Consider the following 27298-nt stretch of genomic DNA (forward strand, 5'->3'; position numbering starts at 1 on the left):
GATCTGATGCAGATGATAGAGGGGTCAGAGTGCTAACTTTGGACTTGGTACCTGGGTTCAGATCGGTGTTTTGCCAGAGATGACTTGTGCAAACTTGGCAAGTGACAGACTGCCCGTGCCTCGGTTCATGGCCTACAAACTATACTCCACACTCAACCAGGATACGTCAGTAACTGGATTAAAACTTGGGAGTAGGAACGGCCAAAGTACAGGTTTACTAGTCCAAAACAATGTTTTCCACCTTGGAATCAAAGATTCTGGGTGTAATCTGGGAACTGCCAGACTTCAGGCTCTGTGGGCAGGAACTTGGAAGCCCCCCGGCACTCGGAGGGAGGGCTCTGCAGGAGGGAGCCTCCCAGCCCGCAGCTCCCAGCACTCTGGCCAGCACACCAGCTCCTGGGGCTTTCCCAAACGGCACCAGGACAAAGCAGTTTGCAGCCCTGGCAGTATCCAGATACCACCCATGTTGCAAAACTGCCACTGAGCCCCAGATCCTGAAGCACAGTTGGTTATCTTCAGCCACCTACAGAGAACCCAGGCAGCCATCCCAAAGGAACCTCTGCTTTCCTGAAAGCTCCTCAAGGTTGACTATGTTTTTGTGTAAATCTTTGTGGAAAGTTCTTTTTGAAGAAATTATAATAACCACAAAAAATCTTTTGCAACAATACAAAGGTCATGAAGACCTAATGTGTTACATGTGCATGTTTACAGTTTACTTTAAGAACTGAAGCTGAAAAAGATTTTGCAGGCATGTTCAATTTGATCTTCCCTTTGGCTGGGAGGGGGGGAAAAAGTAGTACTATCATTGGACCAAGTACCCAGAATACCTGAGAGAGACTACAACACTTCCAACAACCAGTACAACTTCAGGATCAAGTACTCTCAGATAGCAGAAGGATAACTTTATACACCAGACAGTAAAAAGCCACAGAATGTAATTACAGGCAGCAATGCTCATTTTGTTGCTACCTGTACTTAAAAATCCCTACAAAAAGTAATGTAATGGTAGACTCTCTCATACTCAACCAGACCAAAGCAAAAGAAGAGTCTTTGGAGAAGAATAAATTGGGATAAAAAATAAAGCAAGTTCTTAAATAAAATCCCTTATGTTGGCAGACCAGTTTCTCTTTTCAGATTAATCTAGTTGCTATCTGATACATGTTACAGTATAACATTTAAATTGGAATTTGTATTTCCCTGAATTTCTTTATTCCTTACAAGAGGAATGTTAACACCACGTACTACACATGCTAGTTAGGAGTGTGAAATGATGCTCCCTTAAACCTTTCATTAAATTAACCAAATCATAACAGAGTGGCATCAGGCACTCAAGGAACTGCCTCTGGCTTTCTGATCAAAGGATGAATTAAAGTTCAACAATACAGAATCTCTCCCTCCAGCAGTGCTCTAAAAATAAAGACATTAAATCTTAAAATAAAAAAAAACCAACATATGTATGTATCTTAATACAAGTGTCACAACTGTATGCACCAGCCTGCTCAATTCTGATGGACAGCATAAACCAGTCTGTGTACTGCTTATTTTTAGGCCAAGAACTAGTTTGTTAACACAGATATACAAAATACTGAATTTCTTACAGCAGGGTATTTCAAATGGCCTCAAGACAGATAAATCTGGCCCTTCTCATGTACACAGGCATGCTTTTTAACTCTTTTCCCAGCTATCATGCACAACAAGCCCTCCAGGATTATCAGTGCTAGACTTGACATTAGTCTGTGTCTTCCAGATCAGATTAGGATACTCACTGCTGTTACTGCCGCTCTGTAACTTCAGCTTGCTCTTTTCTTTGGCGCTCCTGCTAAGAACACCATTTGGTTTCACTTCTTCCTCGGTATCACCCTTTTTTTTCTGCAAATCATTTTGTTTCTTTTTGTATGTTGGCTTGGGCTGCCGTTTAGTCCTTTGCTCTGACTTGCTCTCACTTTCATCAGAGTCGCCGCTTTCAGAGCCAGACTCATAAGTTCGCTTTCCTTTTCTCCTTGGGTGCTTATCTTCCTTCGCAAACTTATCTGCCAAGATTTTGCTATCTATGTTGTTTTGCAAATCATTTGATGTAGATGCTATTAAATTGACAGTACATGGCTTAATAATTTCTGAAACACTGTTCCCTGAATTCTCTTTTTTATTAGTGTTTTTATCTTCCTCTGAATGCCTTGTTAGCCAAGCCTTTTTCAGTTTAGTGTGGTAGTTTGGCTGACTTGTCTGGGAAGTCTGCCCACTGCCTACAGAGTTCGCTTTGTTTATTGTATTACAGACGGTACCACTGTCTAGGGAGAGAGAGGTTGAAAATGTCTGATTTTTCACAGAGTTGGACTCTGCCTCACTGGTGTTACTACTTTTAAACTGAGCTGCAGCCAACGCTGCCTTGTGCTTTTTCAAATGGACAAAGTCTGTAGAGGTGGAGAACGCCGAGCTGGGCTGAGCAGCGCTGCTGGTGCTGCCAGCAGTGGGTGTAACCGGAGCTGGAGTGCTGACCTTGCATTCCTGGGGCTGTGCCACCGCCTGACTCCCCGCTCTCGAGGCCGGGCGCTCCAGCGCCGTGCACGCCAGCACTGTGTTTGATAAGGAGTAAGTCACTTCTGAGCTGCCCTGGCTCGACACGCTCGTTGTTGTCGCTGCTGCTGTGGTGACATCCGTTTTGGTGCTGCAGATGATGGTTGTGGTGGGGGTGGCAGCACGAGGAATGCTGCCTTGCGAGACAGCTGGAAATTTCTTTTCATACTGTGTGCGAGCACTGTCTGAGTTCATATTTGGCAGAATGACTCTTCCAGTCTCCCTGGCTTCCGCTGTTTTCAGGCAATCTGCTTGATTTGTCACAGCTGAGGATCTCTCACCAGCTCGATCTTTGGAAGCAGGATGCACTGCTGCTACACTGTCGTACTTCGTGCTAGAAGGAGGACGCACAATAACAGATGCTGTAGCAGACTGTGACTTTCCACTCATTCTTTCAACGTGCCAATCCCCTTTTTCATTATTTGGGGCGTTATTAGACTTCCATATTTCTGACATATTCTGTTCAGAAGTGCCCTTGTAAACAGTCTGAGCTTCCTTGGGCTCAGGTACTAAAGTTGGCGGTTTCTGCAGCTCCTGTATTTTGCCACCACCAGCATTAACAGGTTGAACAGGGGTTAGAGTTGGGGGTGAAAGGCTGCTATAGCTGCTTTCCTTCTTCTCCACGTTCTGGTGCACGGGAGGGTGAAACACAGGGGCTCTATGCAAGGCAGGCATACTCCGGAGTGTATTTGAGGATGAAACTGACAAGTGAGTAGGGCTCCTGCTGTCACTTCTGAAAGAATTTAGAGAGTGAGACTGCACTGACTGTGAAAGCTGCTCTGGTACCTTGCTTGTAGAGCCTTCGCTCTCTGGTTGGTGCTTAATTAAAGGTGGGGGTTTTGAAAGAGAAGAAATGTAAGAGGGGAGAGCCTGGGGACTCGCTGCTGTTGAAGGACAATTAGTTTGCTTATCAACATATGCACCTGAAGCTTCCTTTGATGGATACGATCTTGGAGGTTCATTTACTACACTGTTAGACAAGGTGGTGAAATAGTTACTCTGTGGCAAACTCTGTGGTACTGAATGCTTCATTTTATACAGTTCTGACACAGAGCGTTCAGCATCTTTGTCATATTTCACTGAATGGCTTTTGGGACTTGAAGATAAGGATGTTACCCTGGAGTAGTTCTCTCTCTCTCCCTCCATCACCTTCATTTTAGCTGTAAAAGGAGCAACTTCAATACTTTCTTGGAGTATCCGTCTGTGTTCTTCTTTGTATTTGCTCAGTCGTTCCCCAGTCTCCTGTGGTGGCCTTGGCAGCTGGTTCAACATTGGATCTGCAAAATGTCTGTGCATATGGCTCTCCTTTGCTGCCTGCGTTCTGCTCTGCTCTAGCTCAGTCTTTACTGGTGCAGTGGGAACAGAACGCAAAGGTTCAACGAACGCTTTCCTCTCCAGTTCTCTGTTTGAAAAAGGTTAAGCAAACACAGGTTAGTCTGAATGCAGTGCAATGAACTACATGGAAGACCTTTCTTCCCATGCCCTGAACAAAGTTATCCATTAACACAAAAACCCCTTTTCTTCATATTAGGTACAGTTTTCAAAAGCCTTCAGATGGCCCATGAACTGAAGTGCCACTGCAAGTCAGCAGAGCAGTGCACTGACAAGCCTGTCTCCATCACAGCACCCACTCCTACAGCAAACTAAAGGGAAGCCAGAACGCAGCATCCCTCTCCCACAGCAGACTCACTCTTTGCGATGCTCTACGATACTTTTGGACAACGGAGGGCTGGAATGTGTTGTCAGTTTGAGAGGCCGCAGGGGATCTGCACTGGACGGTCGCACGGGAATGTGACTCAGTAAACCAAGGCTGTCAGCTGAGGTCACTGGGGTGGGCTGGTGCAACCAGGGGCTGGGAGTATTCTGTTAACACCAACCAAAACAAAAAATGAAATCACATTTCAAAATAATCATGGGACCACAAGGGTCACTCTATCAAGCCCTACCAATGATCAGAGTGAAGTAATGGATTTCAGTATCAAATCATACACAGTCAATAAAATTTAACATTAAGTCACTTTTTTAATCAGCTGGAACACATGCATGTACTTCCCCTGGGCTTGCAGCAACATACAAAACAGTTAACACATATCAGACGCATTCTTAGGACCATTTAATTTTCAAGTACTCAGGATGAACAGTTAATTGTAGAACAGCATCTCAAATTCATCAAAATCAACAAACCAATGACAGCCTGCCAATGCTTAAGTTCAGTTATTATAAAAAGACCACTATTGCTTCAATGAATTGCGGGAAGTATTTCTTTAAAGATACAAACATGGCTTAATATTTCCGGAAGACAGCTTCACCTCCAGCTTTATGACAAAACTCAGTATAAGGGATATGTCTTTCTCAGATGTTCCTCTCCTTCCCCCAACCAAATGATTACAATAATCTTAATTAATCTGCTTTATTTAGCCAGGCATTTTTATTTGGTATGATGATCATCATCATACTACTAAAACCACCAAGGTACACTCCTGCTATACCCTGTAGCAAGGCAAAGACACAATTTTGTGTTGTGTACCTAAATACTCCAAAGGTGGGCATACCAACCTCCCCTCGTTTACACACACACACACTGGTACGTCTTAATTTATGAATCTGCTTTTTAATCTACTGCTTTGTTAACTCTGTTTTCTTATATTCTTTGAAACTTGTGTAACAGTCTACAGAAAAGGCCAAGAGCAGCTCTCCATCTCTCTCTCCTTTCCTCCCTCCTCTCCTTAGGAGAGGTTTGTGCAGCAATGTGGAAAAGCAGGGCTCAAGTGCTGGGGACAAGCCAAGAAGGGCCTGGGACAAGAGTGAGCAGTGCCTCCATGCCCACCCTGAAGCCTCTCAGTGCTGCTCCATCTCCAACCTTCTTCCTTTCCTATGCTCCTCACCAGTCCATCCCCCCTCCTTCTCCCCAGACTTGGCAATTCCCAGCCCGGAACTGCTGCAGCAGAAGGGGAGCCAAGAGCTCTCATGACACACACACAGAGCACAGAATAGATCTGCAGGTGCTACAACTTTGAAGTTCTGATTTCTGTACTTTTGAATATTTAAAGCAATCGCTTGGGTTTGTGCGAACAGTTTTAGTGTGCACGTTTCCTAGGCCAGGAGTTCCCACGCTGTGGTGTTCCCACGAACAGTCTGTAAGCTGCATTAAAGTATTATGCAAAGAAGGCCTGTCACCTTCTCCCTAGAGGAGCTGGGGAACATCTGCCTGAGCACGAGGCATTGCTCAAACAGCTCAGTGACTCCACCTGCCCAAAGGCAGGAGCTGCCACAGCCACCCGTGGACAGGAGGTAAAGGTGTGCTTGGGGCACACTGCCCTCAGCTCAGACAGCTCAGCCCTGAGCCACGGGTGGCTGCTGTGCTGCTCTTACAGCTGAAACACAGATCTCTCTCTGTGACTGTGGCATCCATGCAAACCGACCTTGGAAACGCCCATTCTGGGTTTCTAAGATCTATTTAAAAAAGGCCTCCAGTGCAAGAGCCAGAAGACAAGTCACCACAAGACAATTGCCACATATCAACATAATTAAAAAGCTACGTGCCTCAGTATGCAGGGCTGCATACTTCAGGCAGCCACAGTGAAAACAATGTCTACCCTAAGTTCTTTAAAATGGACTTCAGTATGGGGTGGAGCAGGCATCAACATGAAAAGATAAACCCACCTATAGTTTTCTCTAAGGCTTTTCTACTCTTCTGCATTTGACTTTATCACGTTTTAGATCAAACTTCACATTACAAGGCCAACTCAAACTGACTGTTTTGGGAAAGACTTTGCCACAATGGTTTGGCTTTTCTCAAGAATGAGTCTGGGGAAGAATAGCTTTCCCCATGATGAAAAAGAAAAAAGTCTTTATAACCATTCAGGAACTCCAAGCTTTGACACAAAGGCTTACAATTTGGCAGAAGGACCACTGTCAGCGACATGCCTTTTGTGGTCCCTGTGAAAATCTGCCCAAATTAGGCCAAGTTGTAAAGCCTCTAAAGATCAGCATGCACATGCTCAGTGGAGATTTGACTGAAGCTGGCAGGAAAGCTCTCCAAAGTTTCGGTCTGCACTACACATGCTTCATCTTACACTATTCCTCTGAGGTGCCTGCAATGAGCATGCCATATCCCAAGTCTGCAGGAGCTGAGAAAACTTTTCCTGTAATTGCCACGTCTGCCTGCCAAACCCTGCCGCCGCACTGGGCGAGAGGCTGGAAAACACAAACCGTGGCTTCTGAGACTTCAGCGGTTCTGCTCAGCACACAGACAGAGGAATCACCCCGACTTGAACACAGAGGAGTAAAAAGCAGATGGGAAGGCAGGGATGTATGTCAACAGGAACAGAAGGGGAGGAAAAGATACACTAAGAGAGGGTACATAGATAGGTGTAAAGACAAGAGAAATGGGTATAAAGTGCAAGAAGAATTTATAAATCCCGGAGTATTTCTCTTCAGACCTTACACCTCAGTTTTTTGACATTATTTAGGGAGCACACACAAAATTTCACTATTATCCTACTTCTCCTAGTGTTTCACTTACACAGCAGTTTACAGAGTTTGAGGCAGCAAATATTCACCCTGTGAACTTGAGTTCCCAAACCACCTGGTTGACCTCACTTGGTCATGACTTAAAACAAAATTTCATCTTTCTTCAGAATTCTCAGGAAATGAAGGTCTGGAAAAAGTCCCTACTCACATCCACTGTGAGACAGTGGTTACTGCTGGAGCTCCATTCCTACTTCTCTGTCCACCAAAAACCCACCATCACAGTACACTCGGTGTGACACAAACTACCACATCTGGGAGACAGACACCAGGCCCAGCTGAGTACGTCACTAAGAAATGATCTCAACTTACCCTTCTCAAGGAAGCCTCCGCATTAACAGGAGTTTCTGGGTGGACCCATTTGGACGAGGGCAGACCGAGTCCTGAGTAAGCATGTGTTCCGTTTGGATACTGCCAAATAATTGGATAAAGCCCTAGCTGATTATAGGAAGCAGAAGGATGAGCTTGTCCGAGAAGATGTGGAGACTGGTGTTGTAACATCTGTTGCTGCTGCTGGTGTGCCAATGCCAAATGGCTTAAGCTGCTGGCATGAGCAGTCTCTAGTCGCGGGTGGGCACCCAGCAGGGAGGCAGCAGGCACTCCGGGCAACACTGCGGGGAGCAGATGAGGGTGATGGACGGAATGGTGGGATGCGGAACTAAGGGGGTGAGTGTTAATAGCGGACAGGGGAGCCTGAGCTGAAGACCCAGCGAGCAGATGGGATGAACCAGTTAATGCAGGATGATGAGCATTTGGATTTAAACAGGTTCGGTGGGATGAGGAATGCAGAGGATAATTATGCTGATGCAAATAAGGTGAAATGTGATTAGTTCCTGTTTCTTGTCCAATCAGAGTGGGGTCCCTGTATACTGTGAAATGTTCATTCTTGTCAATGATAAGAGGACTTTTAGTAGCTTCTAGAGCACTAACTCTAGCTGGAACTGGATGAAAACTAGACCTGGGCAAATCATGATCAGTTTTATTGGCTGACCTTGTTAATCCAGTAGTATGGCTGTTTTGGGAACTAACCTTAGACTTCACAGTATCAGAAGATTGGGTGAATTTAGGCTTAACATCAGGTGACTTTGTTTTAGGATGATCAACTGAAGCACTAGATTTTGACTTCACAGAATCGGGGACTGGACTTTGTTTACGCAGTTTACTCTCTTCTGCTAGAGAAGCTACATTTAACGAAGACATAAATGAGCCATACTGCACTTTTTCTTTTTCAGAATTTAGGTGTTCATTTACTGGTAACACTTTCACAACCCCAGGTTGTATCAAATCCGTTTTAACACTGCTAACCCAACTTTGATCAGCTTCCTGCTTTCTTGCTTCAAGGAAATTTGCATTTGCAAACTGCTGTTTTAAATCGCTGCTGTGAGATTCTGCTTTCTGAACCGTTTGCAAACCAAAGGTACTTGCAGCATTATCCTGGTTCTCCTTTTCAGAGTTGTTTTTGTTAGTAACATCAGCAGCACATTTTGGAGTAGGAGGTCTGGGTAAAAACTGCTCATTTTTTAACTCCGCAGGATGATGTTTTTCTGCATTACACTCTAGAGCATGTGCATCCTTGGCATTCTGCTCATAAGGTGTTGGCTGCTCTCCTGCATGAAGTGAAGATTTTTCCTGCTGATCCAAGACAGATGACTTCAGCCTCTCTGTCTCTTCCTGGTTTTTATCCTCCTGTACCTCATCCCAAGGAGACCGTCTATCTATTAGTGTCTGTTCTGCTCCCTCAGTAGCTTGGGATTTTCCTTCTTCCCCATTTATCTTTGAAGTGTTCTTGCTTTTTAACTCGTTTTCTGAATTTTGCTCTGAGGACGAATCCGTTAATCTTTTATTTGAAATTTCCGAGTCACTGCTTTCAGAATAATCTGAGATATTGTCTGTCCGCAGTCTCTTCATAGTTATTTTTTTTTCATCCTCTTCAGGTTTTCTTCTTTTACTAAGAAAGTGTTTATTTTTGGTTTTGGGGTTTTCTGTAAAAGATAAAAACATGTCTATCCCATTTTCAGTCTAACACAGTTTCAAGAGGCTCTCCCTCCCTCCCTTTGCATTAACTGCTCTTACCTCCTCGACCTATATAATCGTATCTTTCATCTTTCATCTTCTCTTCATCGGGCATGCTGCTATCAGAGCCTTTCCTCTTATTTGGCCGAGTGTTCCTCTGTTGCTGGTGCTGGTGAGAATTCTGTTTTGGTGCTGCAGTTTGGGAATTCATTGCTGGTCTGGGACTATTTGCTTGTGCACGTGTGTAATGACCCTAAAAATAATTTGTGATTAATGGACTTAAACGCAATGTTAATTAGTGTCTTTAAACATGTATTTTTAACATTTGCAATATACGAAAATACTTAGGTAAAAAGATAAATGTATCTACGTGAACTGTGTTGCTGTTCTGGTTGGAACGAGACCGTCGGCGTGAAGTGATGCCAATATTTTCACCTTTCAACAAAGAGTGAACAACATCATCTAGAAAGGTCATCTGAACCATAGAAGGATCAACATTCTGAGGTTCTAACACCTGGTTTATGAAAACAAAAGTGAGAGAAACAAAATAACAATCAGCAGATGTTCAGATAATGCCGAATCTGTATTTTCTGTATCAGTGTTCACCACTCTATTTTGTGTGCTAAAGACTAATCAGAGAAAAGCCTACTTAATCCTGACAAGAAGAACTGACATATGACACAACAAAGGATGGGAATAGTGTCAAACTAAAGCAAAAGTGTCTTTTCATAGCATTGCAAAAATAACTTTTTTTTTTAAAAAAAGATAAAATATCCCCTCCACCACTTCCTTCCCCCCTTCACTGATCTGTAAATTTCAGATTGAGTTGTTCATAGAATAACACCTAAGCAGCAGTTATGATATGCAAGCATTTTATAAAATTTGTTCAGTATACTACAAATTATATTGCAGAAACACATTACAGTATTGCTTCCAACAGAAGCCAAACTGCTGCAAGAAGGGAACCAAACAACTGAGACTGGTGTTACTAGTGAGGGATATTTCATAAAGTAGGAAATGCTAACCAGATCTTCAAAGAATATGGCACAAAGTGAAAAAAATAACATTTGGGGAAAATTAGAGCAAATTAAGGGAAAGAATCTGAGTACTAGACTAGTCTCAAATTTTTAGTGTCACACATGATTTTATCAGTCATTTCAAGGCAGTCATTCACTGTGTTACTGCTCAGTTGTTACTCTACTCTCCTGAAACAGAATCCACTACTGCCATTAAAAATACCAGTGTTAATTGTTTTTGTAACATCAAATTCAGAAATAAAACTAAAACCCACCACAGTAAACATAAATTAGGGCTGCAGCAAATACTTCATTCAACAAATCGTGCAAAGTGGCTCTTTCAATTGCTTGGAAAAAGTAACCATTACTGCAGTGCCAAAGATTTCATCGTTGGGAAAAGAAATTCCCAACAGAACTGACAGGGAAGACCAGTTCTTAGAACTGGATTGCTTCACTTCAAAGACTTCACTAGTCGAGCAGCAAGAGCAGAAGGAACTGCAGGACTGGCATTAATCACATCCCTGCACAAGCACTCGGCTCCGGGAGGGTTTCAGGGCTGGCCCAGTGGTTTCAGTGAGCAATACCCTCCTCTCCCTGCTGGAACCAAACAACTCTGTGTCCTTCTAAGTGCCACCAACAAAAATAAACCCTCCCAAAGCACAGTTCACTTGTGGCTTGTTTCCTCGGTCTGCTCCATCCAACTCACCTGGTCGTTCATAACAACCATAGTGCGGGTGAAGAGATCATGGTGAGTGATGATGCCAGTGAACCACTGGGTGGCAGAATCCTGTCTGTAGACTCTCACCCTATAACCATTTAAGGAGTATGGACCTTTGGAAGGGGAAGAAATGAAAAAGCCATTGAGGAATTAAGAGGAAAAAAAAAAGGCATACATGGGTTTTCCTGCCTTTTTTTTTTTTAAGCTTCACAGCAAACATACAGTGTGCATGGTATGGACAGCAAACCACAGGCTATTCTGGCACAGCACTGCCTGTGGGTTTTATTTGATTTAGGAGGACATTTTAAAGTGCATATGGCACACATAAGTATTCTTTAAGGTCAATTCTGCTTACATTTTCAACATACAATTTTCTTATCTTAACCCAATCTTTCTGCAATCATGATGACACATGATGGGAAAATTCCTGCCTACAAACAGCAACCACAGAAAAGTAATCTGAAAGGCTAGAAAGTGGCAGCAGCAGGTTATACAGAAGCCATTTAACAGGCGAGTCACATGCCCAGCTGCTTTGCTGGCAAAGAGATTTACATCTTGGTGGTTAGGCTCTGCATCTGCCAAGTCTTTCCCATAAGTGACCACAGAGTTTCTCTCCATTACAGCAGGCAGAAAAGCAGCTGAGTGATCCTGTGCCTGCTCTGGCCACACAGAACACTCGAGCACACACGAGCTATGAAGGCTTCAGCTCCTGTTTTCAGACATAAAGAAACCTCACACACTGCAAAGCTCAGTTTAATTCACCTTCAAAAGCCCACAGGCATGGAGAGACAGTGTGATACAGTATCTATTTTACAGTTTGTTTCAGGACACAGAAATTGAGATTCAGTAATTTTATTCGCCTTTGGTGTCTCACTTGACCCCTGGAACCCAAAGCTCCATCACACTTGGTGTTTGTACAGCGTTTTGTATGACCAAGCAACTGCCACCGAGTTCAGTTCCAACTGTGTGGGTTTTGCTACTTCTGCAACCAAACCCCAGGTTCTGGGTCAGGGACATGAGAAGGGAAGTAAAACCAGTCAGTGACAACCTACAAACAGCCCCAACTTAAATGATTTAGGAGTGCTGAGCTGCTGAACCACACAGGCAAGGCCAGAATTCCCCTGTCTTTCCTAAAGATCATTTTTTCCAAGCCTTGCCCAGCACATTAGCAAGCTCAAACATCTGCAGCAAACAGGCCAGGGACCTGACAGCTTTCTCTAGTAAAAAACATCCACATCCACACGGCTAGGTCTGTTATAGCCTCTGCACATGATCATGTGTCATCATATGGACTGTTTGTCACATCAGCATTTGAGAGATCAAGAGAAGTGTGAAAGCAGTAATAATTTAGCCATTTCCAAGTGGTCCTAGAGTTTAATTCTGGAACCTTATAGCAAGGTCTTTTGAAATACCTTCTGCATGGGACTGTCTAGGTTTTAAAATCAGCTGGGAACAAAAACACCCTTCTCACCTCCACCCACATCACTGACAGCACAACTGAAACCTCGAGAGCTGCAGAGCCCCCCGAGCCCCCCCGTTACCTCACCCCCTGAGTGTGTTTGCACACTCTGGGCTGCACAGGCAGGGTCAGGAGCGTGCCAGCACAGCCATGCAATCACAGCTATGGATGGGCAGGAGCAGAGGCACAATCTACAAGCTTATGCCTCTCATTCCTGGTCTCGGACCAGACGGGGTTCCCGTGGGGACACATTTCCTGATGGCTCCTCTCCAACCGTTACTCCATATGCCTCTGCAAAACGCCTCCAGCTCAGCTCCCACACTTGTGGCTGCCTGACCCATCCACATTCTCCACATCTTGAACTTCTAATGGCTGTCCCAAAGCTCTGCCTTATTCAGACAGCCTCAGTAAAATTGTGCCTGTGTCTTTTTGTGCAAATTTGCCATTCCTACTTTCCTACCCCAGCTCCTCCTCTCTTGCATCCCACTGCTAACTGCACAATGATTTTCAGCCTCTTGCATAACCAGAACCAGCCTCTCCCCAGCTTCTTGTCTCATTTTAGCATTTAAGATTCCAGGCCCTTGGCTTCTAAGTCCTTTCCCAGTCTTCTCAGCTTACAAGCTCCATCCTTCCTTCTCCAACAGCTTCCAGCTTCTACTCCTCTGCACTGACCCACTGCCAATTTCTTTCCTCTTACTTCTAATCTGTCTGTCCTTCAGCCCAGCTGTTCCCCTATCTATTTTTAAAAGAGACTTTATCTACCTTTTAAAAACAGAGGGTTGGGGATTTTTCTTACGTGCTGCTGGGGTGACAGGAAGGAGGAGAGAGATTAACCACGACACAGGCCAGCCCAGCTCCAGCCCAGCCCAGCCACAAGCAGCCATTACAGGAAAAGCCTGGCTTTGTTTCCAGTCCTGGCTGAATCACGCTCAGCTACACATTGTTGAAACAGCCTGTGCAGGCCTATGAGGAAATATGTTGAGGGCTGAAGCCCACTCGGTGTTTCAAGAGGATTATTACACACTCAGCCTGAGACTGTAGTGATAATAAATGAAATAGGAAGAAAAAACCCAAATATTTTAATTGTTAAAAATCAAAGACACTTCACTATGTTCCTTGAACTGTTTTGTTTGTTCCAAAAGCTTTCAACCCAGCCAAGTTTGGGAGGAGTCTGGGGTTTTTTACAAGAAGGAATAAACTACTTTCCTGCCAAACCTCCAATCTCCCACTGCAAAGCACAGTGCTATGACTGCTGCCCAATGGAATGGTTAAGTGGGCCTATATTTTTCTTTAGTCTCATTCTTGTAAATAATTGGACCAGTTTTGACTAAAATTGTCCCTCCTCAAACTGGCGTGTTTCTTCTCAAACATTTGGAATCTGACTTTAATGTTTTTATCTGACCCTCTCTCCTCTTTCTTCAGATAAACTGTATTTTAACTGTGATAGCCAAAGTAGAATATACTAAGTCATGACATGAAGGTTTCAGCATCACAGACAATAAGGAAATGGCTGGATCCTAAAAAATGCCGGAGAGGATTAAGTAAGAGAATATGGTAATAAAGCTTAACAGATGCGTCTAGACAAGGCAGAACTGAAAATGTCGCTTAAATTGCAGGGAACAAGAAAATGGTAATAATGGAGAAGGTGCAGCAAACCACAGAAGAGAGGGGGAGAAAAGGAGGGTAACATGACTGGATTACAGCAGCTGGCACTGTCAAGAGGGCTGTCTGTGAGCCACTGGAGGGGCTGTGCCAAATGCAGTGTCTCCGTGAGCAGGAGCAGGTCATGTCCCAGGGGAATGCAGCACCAGGCCCTGCCACCTGCCCACCTCCTCTGGGGCCACAGGGGTGGCACTGCCAAGGCCCTCGGGGGTGGCACTGCCAAGGCCCTGTGGCTGGCATGTCACTGCCCAAGGGACTGTGTGTCCCCTCAGGGCACACAGCACATGAGGGGAACAAGGGGATGGGAGCTGCAGCTTCTCCTGAGGTGAGGGGAGCAAGGATTGGATTCATCTCTTCATCTAAGATGCTCTTCATTCGTGCACCTCCAAGCACAGAAACAATTGCTTGAGAAATTATATGTACAGTTCCTGGAACGATGGGAAGTGAATCAGTTGTGTGGATGATGGGCTTGCAGTCTCACCTAGATGACTATTTGAGCATTGCAGGGGCTGTGCTCAAGTATTGATTCGGTACCACTGTACACAGAGCCTTTTATAATTGTCCTATTGTTGTTACTCTAATGAAATACAATAAACAAGCTCAATTTTAGTTTCCTTTTCACATAGCCCTAATTCGATTTCTCATCACCTCTCAATACAGTTTTGGCTGCAAATTTCATCAACAGACTATTAACTTGTGTTGCATCTGAGGATATTAAAGTGAAATCTAAAACAACTAACACTAATATACCAACCCACTATCTACAGAATTCCACATGTTCCTTTTTCAGCATCTTTGTTTTGTGGCCCATAATAATAATTACATCTAGTCAAAGTAGAAGCTCCACAGAAGGAAAGACAAAAGGTTTTTACTGTAACTTCAACATTAAACTTACCATAGTCCTTTGGTCTTCTGATCTTAGTTTTATCAAAGAAACCAGACAGCAGAAAACCTCAGAACCAGACTCAAAATTTATCTGATTATTTACTTCCCTCCTGATCTTCATTTATAAAATGACTGCTTAAGCACCTTTGTTCTGAAATTGCTTTACTGTTTGCATGGGGATTTTAGCCCGGACTGCAGGGGTTGGTTTCTGACTCCCACTCTAGGAATGCCTCTGTAGAGCTGCCTGCAAGCTGAGGAATATATTGCCAATGCACATTGTATTTTTATTATCAGCAAGATGGCACCAAAATAATGTCTAACTCATACCAGTTTCCTTGTAACTTGTATCTACAGTGTAAATATTGCTGTGTGCAGCATTTGCTGCAGCCTTCCAGCATTAGGCTCGAGTTACAAATCGTGATTTCAAAGGCATTTTAAGTCAGGGGGTGAAGGTGTTGGGGTGGGGATCTCAAAGTATTCTTCATCTGTGACAGAACTGTGAAGAACCACAAGCACAGACAGGTATCTGAGAAGTTATCACGCATAACAGCAACACTAACAGAGCACAGAACAGTTTTAAACATGCCAAAATGTGTGTGGTTGCCATCCATACACACTTATTTCCACAACAAACTTTATAAAATATCTATGTTCAGACTAATGGCATTCAGCTTTTGCTGTAATCACTAAAACATCAAACAAGTTCAGAACAGTCTGAAGCAGTCACCAGCAGCTTCTTACACAGTTTTGTTTTCTTGTATTAACAAATACTTCCAAAAAATAATTTCCAAGTTAGAAATATATTCTCCATTACATCACAAATGCTGTGGGATGAGTCCCACACAAGTAATGGCCTTAAACTAGCTAACACAGAACATAAACAACACAATTTCCCACATAATTACCTTGCATAAAAATCTCCTGAACCTTTTGTTCCTTTACCCAGGCTTTTACCTCCTCATGTAACTGCGGGTTATCCCTGAGAACTGGGTTTAGACTGTCTACGTCGTCCTAAAGTAGAGATTAAAAAAAGAACCATATGTTATGTTTACTTGTAACATTTTTGCTTATTTTCCTAAAATGTATTTTAAAGTACAATATTACGGAGTTAGATGCTCATTTTACTGATTGTCTACAAATTTCTGTGTTATTTTTAGAAAAAACTTTAAAGTGTAACATGGTGCTACAAGTAATTTCATGGGAACACGGGCTATCAGATCCCACATGTGGCCAGACTTGTAAGCTATTAATAGGATCACACTTTCATAAATACTGTCTTACTACAAGCTAAAAATGCCCTCTAAAGACTTCAATGTTTACAGGTATGCACAAAGAATTGCTTAAATAATATTTTTTTAAATCTGTTTTCCATATCTGTAAAATTTAATATGGACATATTGAGCATAAACATAGATATAAAACCCACAAATATAATGCACAAGCTTTATTTTAAGAGAAACAAGCATTCTAAGAGAAATACCACTGCTGATCTCCAAATATGGTGGTCTTTGTTAAGTAGATAATTTCAAATAAGACACATTTATTTTTTTCATATTCAGTTTTCATGGAAAAGATTCTTTTCCAGTATTTGCTAGGACATCATCTGGCAAATAAAGACATATTCGGTGGCACTGCCCTCCTAACAAGAAACAATGAGGCAGAGAATCTGGATCATATCCTTGTGAGCATGGCCTAAACCACCGCCCATCTCCAGACTCCTGGAACACCTACTTTTCTACTTCAGAGCAAACTTGCTATTTCTGTCTCTGAGGCTGTGGTAGAGCAAAAAGCTGCCCCACAGCCTGGCGGCTCCTCCTGCAGAAGATGGCCCTGGAAATCCGTGAGTGGCGGGAACATTCATTGTACCAAGAGAACTTCAGACAGCTAAAATAATGAGAGCAATTCTCCACATACAAAATGGAAAATGTTTTATCAGTGCTGCAGCTGAGATCAAGCAATTTCTTTGCTTTATCTCCACCAAGTTCCTTGATGTTTCACAATTTATTATGAGGAGCCCCAGCCACAGAACACAAAGATAGCAGCAACACCCACTGAATCCTGCATTGCTGCCAGGCCCTCCAGTGACACCAAGCAATTCCTCTCTATTCATCTGGATGAGATTATTCTTGTCAACCCACTGATCACAGGATAGCTATTTCAAATTCAGAATTCACTTCCTGACACTTAGAAATTTGCTGTGCTCTGTTATGGAGAATGCACCAATGCTTCAGTTATTAGAGAACGTCACTCTGTCTCCTTAGGCTTGTGCAAAGGGCATGGCCTTGAATCCAGAGGAAATGCTCAGGATGGCCATTTTAATACATGCAAATTGGAGCAAAGTGAAGGGAAGATCAACAGGACCTCTACCACAAGGTTAAATACACCAACCAGGTAAGTGTGCTGCTGGATCAGCAGAGGCACAAGAGGGTCACAACTGAAATTTATTCCAGGCTGGCCCCTCCCCAGGCAATCTAAAAAGAGTATCAGCTGTTCTGCCTACTTGTGCAAATCCATTTTTGCACTGATCCTGCATACAGCAGTAACCCCACCACTGGAAAGGGGATGATTTGCCAGGGGAACATGACAGACCCTGGAGCTGGAGCTGTGTGATGATCATTCATCTGTACTCCTTCCCATGAACTCTCTTTCACAGCAGCTCTAAGAGATTCCTGCACCTGAAACTTCCCCTCTCAGACCCACAAGAACTGGACCTGAGCAACAGACCAAGGCCCTGCAGTACTGACAGTCCGGCTGATTTACAAAATGCAGTTAAGATGCAGATCTTGTACATTTTTAATAATTCCTTCAGTGCCATCTAAGAAAATTCATATCTTCAATTTGAGCCTTACAAGTCAATTAGGTACCGTGAAGTCAAACCTGTTACTCCTAACATTATACTACTGTCATGAATTCTTCATGTGAAATGTTTGATTCTTTTATGTCATCTTAAGCTACTTTTCATTTGTTTCCTGAAGGCAATACACACTGCTGCTTTTCTTTTTATAGATTTCACATCCTTCCTAAGCATCTTGGCCTTCTTTGAACTTGACACTGAAGACACTGGCCATCCCACATACTGCACATTTGACCCTTTTTTGCTCTGCCTCCTGTTCAGATGCATGACATCAGTACCTCTGGCTGAGAGTGCTCTGTGTGAACACTGAGAAAAGGAGACTGCAGAGTGCATTTTGTACTGATTTCCTCACTCTTGGAGGAAGATGAGCTCACCTCAAAGAAGAGCCACGAAAGGCACAAGTGAGGTCAGACCCATTACAGAAACTGCATGCAGGTATGGCTGGGATTATCAGAGAGAACCCAGAGATCCTACACACACACACAGACACACACCACATTTAAGGCATCAGTCATGGGATGAGGGGAAGATACTTATAGAGACAGTTCCTGAAATCTCAAAAATTCCGTTCTTTTGTGTACGTATATCTACGAAAAGATTGTGTGTGTCATGATTGACCTTTTCCATCTTTTATCTTAAATCTGAATATCCAAGACCCAGGAAATTAATGAATGGCCTTAAGCACACCTTTTCAGCACACACCACAACCTCTGGCAAAATCAGGGCAACAAGAACAGCTGATGAGTTGCTGTCTCTTCCCCAGTTTAGCACTGAAGACAACAGATAACTCTGCAGTGCCCAGTCCTTCTCCCTTCCCTGTGTTTACACTGCTCAAGGAACAATCACTCTGTCTGGAGATTTGAACCTTGGCAATTGTGACCTTCAGTCTTCCTCTCCTTCTTGGTTGAAGGAGCATGATTGACAGACTAATCCACAGCAGATTTAAATGCCCTGCAGGATTTTCCTCCAGACATTTCCCCATCTGAAAGTCGTTTTGCAAACAAAAGTAAGCTACCCTCTCCTAGACTAGTTTTTCCACAAGTCTTGGAATACCTCCTCCAGAAGGATGTTAATGCTGGCTTGAAATCCTTATGCAAATCAGGATGCAAATCACATAAATGGGACTGCTATCTTCTCCCTCAAAACTCCTGTAGGAAGCTCTTTATGTACTTCATGTGGCAGTGCCTCTTGCTCCACAAATGACTATATACAACTCTGAGAAGACAAAGGGCATGTGGACTACACAAAGATATGGCTGAGATAATCCCTCCTGCCCTCAGAAAGACAGTCACATGAAGCAATGTGACTATCAGAAGCTTGCCAGTCTATGACAAGTTTTTCACATCTTTGCTGCTATTCTTCCTTCTTTTGAGATCAAAAAAGGAATTCACTTGTGGTGGACTGGACTTTACGCCTAATTATCCAAAGAACTGGGTCATCTGCATGTCTCTCCAGGTGATCATTCTCTCCTGCTGGGGACATGCTTGACTCCAAGGAAGTTGCAAAAAGGATAGAGAATGTAATTTTCCCAAGTAACAAACTGGTCCTCCGTTTTTCAGGCTGTACCTGTTCTTTCCTCTGGTGCAAAACAACACAATCAGGCTGAAGCTACAGGCCCTACCATCAGGGTAAGATACCACACTCTCTAACCAAAAAGTAGAAATTTTTGTTCAGAGAGGCATTTTCAGAGAGGTTATTTGGATTCAGAGTCACAGGTGAACACGTGTGGATCACTTACAGTGCTGCAAAATTCCTTTAAGATCGAACAGGAATTTCAAAAACAGTACCCACAGAAAAACAAGTCAAAAGCCAAATGCTTATTTTCCTACTCAAGCTCCATCCACAAAAAATATTGCCCAGGACACTGAGAGGTATCCCTGGATGAGCTGAACCTGCACACTGAACCACACAAAGTGCTTCTGAAAGACTCAAACGACCACAAGCTCCTTTTCCATCCTGGGCAGCCAGGCATGACTGTGGTGGGAACACCCACACATTTCCACAGCTCTACCTTCCCCACAGACCTGAATTATTGAAGCAAGATGTTTTCCTCAGCATTTTAAAATACTTCTCCAAGTCATTCTTAACAAACTTGAGGGGCAGAAATGAGTTCATCAGAAGATGAAACCTTGGAGTAAAGAACAACAAACTGGCCTGATTCCAGGAGCTGCTCCCATCTCTAAACACAGCCTGCATGCTGCTCACAGAGGGTACAGAAACTCTGCTCAGCTGTCTCCTTCACTCCATGTTCAGAGAAGGAGAAGAGCAGAACTGGCAATATGCATTCCAGGTAAAAAGGTGGCTTTTGGCAGTAAAAAGGCTTAAATCGGAGCCCTGAAGATCAAGACTCAACACCTGTCACACACCAGGAACGTGCAAATGCCTTGGGAAAGCTCCTTCCTTGGTCATGGTGGCTCTGCATTTGGCTTCATGAATCAAGGACATCTTTTTAATAACAGTAGGAACTCATTTCAGCCAGTGTTTTACAGAGAAAGACTAAGTAGATTTTGCAGTCCTCACAAAGGTCAACACCACATTAGTCCTCACCATCTGTGGCTTAATTAACTATAGCTTCCTCTGGCTGCTGCTGAGAGGTTTTCTGATAATTTAGGACACGAATTAGATGAAAACTAGTACATAACCAAATTGACAGTCCTGTTTGCAGTGTTTACACAGTATGCTCTGCACACGGAAATAAGCATTTTGTTATACTTTAATGGCAGAGGGACCACACAAATGCAAACCGTGCAAATGAAAAACTCAAGAGATTGTAAGTGTCAAAAGGCTGAACCTTTTTGTTATTTTGTAACCAAATTAGTTTATATAAAATGAACCCCCCAGTCCTTTTTCCCCCCTTTTGCACCAAACCGTTTTGTACAACTGCATGGAAATTCAGGAACTATATTTCAAACTGCAGCGTGAAAAACAAAGTACAAGATAAGTCAAAACCTCCCTACCAACTGTCACAAGAGTCTCCAGACAGCAGTGACAGTGAAAAGCACTTTCTAAAATCTACGCTGCTGAGAATTCATAACAGTCCTCCAATGATATTTTTTTGAAATTATTTTCTCCCATAAAAAAGGAGTAAATACTGTACCTGGACTCGGCCTCAAACACATCCATACAATCATTTTTTACAAATATGTATGATTGTCTCGTTATTTTCATTTCTTTATAACCAGCAAAATCCTTTTATTTTTATTCCTCTTTTATCTTTCACTGATCATGTCACTTGACATCAGTGATTATATCACTGATCTGTAATCTCACTGATTATCACTTTTAACAAACCTTCCATCTTAATATTGTCCTGCCTGACATCAGAGTGAGCAGGAAAAAACCCACACAAAACAGTAGTGACACAAAATGTAGACACGTGGAATACCAAAGATCTAACAAGAACATCACCCATGAACTGGCTGCATTCCTCTGCCATGCTGCCAGACTCTTCTAGTGGCAGAAGATGAGAATCTAACCAATATACAGAAAAACTGGCAGCAAGTGACATCCTCAAGGCTATCACCAGGCAGGCACTGCTGCTGCCACACAGACCACACCACAACTCACAGGGAAATAATCACGCTTAGATGAGTTTAAATACAGTTTCTCCCATTTCTAGACTCATGAGCACACACCCCCACTACTGGCAAACAGTATATTCCTTATTCCTCTCTGGCCAGTGAAAGGCCAGCCCAGCTGCCAGGCGGCTGCATTGGTGGGCAGGGGGTCAGGGAGCCCCGGGGGCTGCAGGGCTGGGCTGGGCTGGGCTGGGCTGTGCCACACCAGGGGCGTCTCTGCAGAGGGAACTGCTCTGGGCACACATCGCCCTGACCCTCCTCCCGCTCCGGGCTCCTCACCAGGGGCACTGCCAGCCGCCAGCACCATGGCCACAAAGCTAGAAAGTTTTTGGGGAAGATCCTAACTAACTTCCCAGTTTACCTTAAACGGCTTTGTCTGAGCTGAGAGAAGAGGCTTAGGCTTACCAGGCGACGCCAGCGCTTTCTATGTAAACCCAACCCACACTTGACCTATTTTCTGCTGTTCTGAGCGCACAGTCACAATTTACCTCATTCAAACCCGGCAGCTGCTGGGCTACATCTGAACCAGTTAAGTCAAGCTTGAAGGCACAGCCCTGACCCCTAAACCAGAAACAAAGTCGAGGCGAGGTCAGGGCTGCTCACACGTGCGCACGGGCACGGCCGCACGGGGATGGGGATGGGATGGGAACAGGGATGGGAACAGGGATGGGAACAGGGATGGGGCAGTGACGCCCGCCCGGCGTGTGGGGCCAGGTCACACACAGGGTAACCAATCCCCCCAGCCAGGGGCTCTGCCTGCACTGCTCCAAGGACAGATCTTTATGGGTATGTCGGACCACAAACAATCAAGGCTGGGGCTATTTTCACTGTGTAATGGCAACGACTACATTTCTGGAAGTAGAAATTAAAACTACAAGGAAAAAAGATGAGGACGACAAATTTAGTCATTTTCCAACTGTCAGTAAACTTAACATCTCTCAGGAAAAGCAATTTTTCTGCTGCTCCCCCCTCTTCCCTGTGCCTAACACTTCTCCCTACACACTCCTACCCTTTCCTTATTTCACCTGTTCAACATTTTATAAGTTGACACTAATTATAATTTTAATTATCAGGTTTGAGAATTACGGGATCAAGGTCTGCATACACTTGTCCAAGTCATGATTTCAGGCTTGAAAATGTCTCATTGCACCAATTAGTTCAGTTCTGCAAGAATAATTCCCACCTCAAGAATACCAGAAGACTTCTATTAAAAATAAAAAAGATCATCATCTGGAAAAATATACTAAACATTTTAGTATATAACATAAACACACAGGAAAAAAATCTGACTCTTAGGCTAATATTCTCTCTGATTTTAACTCACTAACACAAAAAACAAGAGATATTTGCCTATTATTAATATCTCAGATGAAATGGGTATGCTGCAAAACTTGCATTTTAAAAGTCAACTTGTTATTCTTTTATCTGTAGATGAGAATCTGGTATTGGAAGGCAGAGGGGAAATCAGAGCAGCACAGAGGATGAACACACAGAAGGGAAAAGCAACAACCAATGGATAAACACACCCAAACCTGGACTGGGCATATACTGTCACAGAACAGCTGAAAAACTGCTCTAGTGAACATCTGCAATACTCTTGTACTTCAAAACAGACTTGAAAATAGAGATTAAAAAAATATTGACTCTTATGTTCATGGGTTATGTTACTCCCTTTGAGCAGCTGGGACAACCTGGGTCAGAAAAGCAAACTCTCCCTCAGTGCCAGGTACCTTTTAGCACCTGATCTAAAGACTTCCCCAAACAAGTGGCTCCTGCCCACAATCCTGGTGGGCTGTCAGCTCCCACCCAGAGCACTGTGCTGGCTGTTGGCACTACTGACCAGGCAATGAAGAAAGGTCAAGTCAATGGCACTACTGCATGTCCACCTTCTCTCTCATTCTGATGACACAGCCCTACATTTCCTTTTCTTTCATTCGCCACTGAATCACATTTCCTTCCCCTTTCTCACTGCAGGCTCCATGTATTTATCACCACCATCTCACCAATATGCAATTTTGATCTAATTTTGTGTTTTATCTACTCCTAAAAGCAACAGGGAGGGAGTACTGGTCCTACCCCACTCAGCCAGCAACTCCCAAGTCATGTGGTGATACTGGAACAGGCCTTTAGTCACTGAGCAACTCACAGCCACGATGGGAAAAGAAACCTCAAAGTGCAGACACTTCCCTGAAGCGAGCAATTAGCAGAGTGAAGTCGATGCTAACCAGGAGAGCTGCTAAGTGGGTACATCAGAAAAATCTCTTTTGTACATTGACATTAAAACTTAAACAGAGAATCTGACACTGTGAATTCTGAACAGCCTCCAGAAGGTATCCAACAAGATCCCAATCCCATCAGCTGGAAGCATAAGCGGTATGGATGGAGGTGTCTTTAAGGAAAAGAAGTACATTCTGTTGCTCACCAGTGGTCTGAACTCGAGGGCTGCTAGAAAGGACGTCTAATGCACCCAGAAATCTGGCCAAGGCATTGGCCATGCTCAGGGACTGACCACATTACAGAAGGCCCACCCACCCTCCCCTGCACCAGGGCCAGCACAGGTGACCTGCTGGAACTGGCAGAGTGGGAAAGCTGCGTCCCAGCACTGCAGAAAATTGCAGACTGGGCAGTTCACCTCTCCTCCTACCTCTCACTAGTTACCTCCACCACATCTTTTATCAGCTGCATTACTCAGCAACACGATATTCCTTGACAAGACTACTGATAACTGCTGTATTGCAGAGCAAAGGTCTCTCAAGTCAATTAGCCAGACTAAAACTGTAAAACTCTGCCCAATGTGTGGCAGTCTGAAGGCAGATCCAGAATCAACACCACCTCCTAGAAACTTCTGTGCATCACTCCTGTGAGTGGCTCCCTGCTCTGTCATTTAAACTCCCACAAACTCAGATTATCAGCAGGCACAGAGCCACCTCGCCTCTTCTGCAGATATCCTCAACCTTTTCTTGCCAAACAGGAACATACAACTTTCTAGCTCCTTTCCCCCACAAGTCATGAGGATTACACACATCCTTACAAAAAATTAGTTGTTTTATACAGATACTTACAAAAAATTAGTTATTTTAACAATTTTTTGTCAAGTGGAAAGAACACATCAGATACCACCAAGATGTTCTTGAAACTCACCTTCAGTGGAGTTTAGTCCACTGAAATATTATCATGTTAATGTTTTATTTTCAAGTGGTGTTCAGGGGTTTGTTTGACATTGGGTTTCTAAGAACAGTAATACATACCAGTGTTGATCCACATGCTGGTAATATTAAAGTAGTTCAGAAAAAAACTCTTCCACATTTTAGAAGAGGACCACTTATATTTGTACACAGGTTTTCAAAGTATATTTCTAATAGGATTTCAAGCAGCGTTGCACAGATGTTGGGGAAAAAACTGGCACATTTTCTTGCAGAATTTCATTCAGAAGAACAAACTCCTCTGGCTTCAGGAATACAGTACAGAGACTCTTAACTTTGGTCTGGCTGGACATACAACAGCAAGCCCATCAATGCAAACCTGGAAATGCTGCCTCTGCTTCAGGGCAGTACCAGGAGCAGTGCAACCATCGCCATGTGCTTTCTTCTCCTGCACAGAGCTCCATTCTGACCTGCTGGAGCCATTTTAGGAATTTTCCCTATAAATAACAGAGGTCTGACCAGCTGGGATGTATATCATACTTGGATTAACACTACAGCTCTCTGCAACTCTGGAGAAAGCCGTGGCTGTGCCTTTTATAGAGCTGATGAATAGTGGTCTCACACAGAGGGAAGGCTGAACTGCTAACCAGAAAATGGGGATGTTTCAGTTGTTGCTGCACTAAGTTCACTGGGGTAAACTCAGGGAAAGTCATTCAATGTTTAAATTTGATACAGTGTTCATCTATTTCACAATATTTTTCCATAGACAAATTTCCTAGCACACAGAACCAAAAAATTCCTATTCAAGTCAAAACTACATCCCCTTGGGAAGAAAAAAGCTCAAGCCTATCAAGCACCACACTTCAGCCACCAAGGCTCAGTGCCCTGAAACCTGCTTTAAGCTGATTTTACTCCCAGCAGTGCTGACACACACCAGGGGAATACCAGGGAAAAACAGGAAGTTAAATTTTAATCCCATTCAAAAGACAGGAAATGTTTTCTAGATTGAGGAGGGGAAGGTGTCAGTATTTACAAACAATAGTAGTAAAAAAATGACATTTAATTATCAAGTATATTGTCAAAAATAAATGCAGTTTGATCAGGAAATGGACAGTACATCAAGCCCTCTACAAGTCCATAGTAAAATTATTACTATGCCTCAGAAAACAGAAGATTCATACTTAGTTTTAATTTTAAAATTTCAAGTTAGTGTAAAATTATTTGAGTTTGTCTCCACATGTCTGTCCTGGAAAACCAACCAGGTGCACACACCTGGAACTGCTGTAGCTCCCAATCTCTGATACCTGTAGCTCACTGAAGGCTGTGGAGCAGCACCCATGAAGCTCTAACCCCAGACTACGAATTGTTACTTCTACTAGTTGTAATTTCAAAAATTTAACTTGTAATAAAAAGGCAGAGCGGCAGCCCTGAACAAAGAAACGTTGTATCTAAGAAGGAAGCAAACAAACCATGAGCACTTCACCCAATGAGATATTGTGTTTATCAGTCAAGATAAGACTTAACTGGGTAGGAACACATTTCAATGAAACTCAGTTTCCCCCTACTTGAAATTCAGGAATGCCTACTTCGGGTCCACACTCCCGGGACTGCAGTTCACCTTCACTCGGGGGTCTGAGTTCCCCAAAACGCTGAGGATCCACAGCAACCACCTGGGACAGCACGAGCGTGGGGGCAAAGCAGCACCTGCTTGTAACATGACTCTGTGTCTGGATTATGGAAAAGTGTTGGTCAAGAACACCACATAAAAATACTTAATAGATCAAATGGACATTTTAAGGACACAGAACCAAGGATAAGGCAGGCTCACTTTTCTGGCTACTGAGTGATATTTTCCATAGACTTTTACTAGTGAAAAAAGTAATCATGATCAAACACAGGAAATTCCTTACCAGAAACACTGGATGGATTTGTAAACACAGTAATCCCAATACCAGCTTTTGAGTAGTAGCAAAACACCTCAGTGAAAGGATTTGATCTTTGCCTTCAAAGAAGAAGCAAGTTTTGTTGCATCTCTTCTGTTGTGAAATCCAAACTTTTAAATTATTTCAATACTACCTCCTGCAGTAGGATTAATGAAGTCAAATCATTGAATTGATAGTGATTTTTCACGAAGTGTAGGAAGTTTCTCTATGACTGTGGAAGAAAAGCTGTTCTCCCATGGATCTGAGAGCCATATCCATTGTAGCAACCTCAGCTTATCCCAGGGGCCTCACAACTCTTTTCCCTTCCTCCCTGTGTACCTTCCCACGGCCTTCAGCAGTTCCATGGAACTCTCTCCCACCTGGAGCAGCCACACTATTTGTGGCAGCTCCGTCACTGCCTGCTGACTGATGGCCTGCCCTTCGCACTGCCCACTGTCCTAAGGCTTGTCAGATCCACAACCACCCCACTCCTGCCTCAAACCTTGCTGACAGAGACACTTCTTAAAAGAAAGGTACAATTTTATTCCACCTCTTCTGAGAATAAGGTCAGAGGAAGTTCTCAGTGAATAAGCTCTTTTTCAAGGGGCAGCACAAACACACTGGACAGATGATGTGTATCTCCCTCTGACTCTCCAAATGGGAGGGTGCCAATCCCTCCTTCCCCTCCCTTTGTGAATGCTGGGAAGAAACCCTTCTGTCCCACACGTGTTCCTGGGAGTGAGGACTGGTATGAGTCATCTGACCCACTTCTAGCTGGAGGCAGCCTCTTGCTTCCCCTCGCTGGAACCGCACACTCCAACATGGATGTGTCGCTAACAAGCTGTTTCAGACCATCACTCCTTCCAAGGCTGCCAGAGGAGCCAGCTGGACGCCTTATGGGTGGTCCAGACACCAGAGACATGGGAAAGAGCAGAGATGGTTCT

General features: G+C 43.6%; 1 protein-coding gene across 5 annotated transcripts in view; it reads right to left on the reverse strand.

Moving 5' to 3' along the window:
• JMJD1C (jumonji domain containing 1C) overlaps positions 1 to 27298 on the reverse strand; it is a 157330-nt gene that overhangs the window by 21886 nt on the left and 108146 nt on the right. For 3 of the 5 annotated variants that reach the window (XM_071564182.1, XM_071564185.1, XM_071564186.1), the window contains 7 exons: positions 15763 to 15868; positions 10840 to 10964; positions 9488 to 9631; positions 9178 to 9370; positions 7417 to 9107; positions 4265 to 4437; positions 1767 to 3976 (listed from right to left, as the gene is read on the reverse strand). In XM_071564182.1, coding sequence (XP_071420283.1) covers positions 1767 to 3976; positions 4265 to 4437; positions 7417 to 9107; positions 9178 to 9370; positions 9488 to 9631; positions 10840 to 10964; positions 15763 to 15868 — 4642 coding nt within the window. The remainder of the gene's footprint in view (positions 1 to 1766; positions 3977 to 4264; positions 4438 to 7416; positions 9108 to 9177; positions 9371 to 9487; positions 9632 to 10839; positions 10965 to 15762; positions 15869 to 27298) is intronic. The other 2 variants (XM_071564184.1, XM_071564183.1) reach the window with 2 other exon arrangements.

The sequence above is a fragment of the Pithys albifrons genome, chromosome 9, assembly GCF_047495875.1.
Source record: "Pithys albifrons albifrons isolate INPA30051 chromosome 9, PitAlb_v1, whole genome shotgun sequence".
NCBI classification, from domain to species: Eukaryota; Metazoa; Chordata; class Aves; order Passeriformes; family Thamnophilidae; genus Pithys; species Pithys albifrons.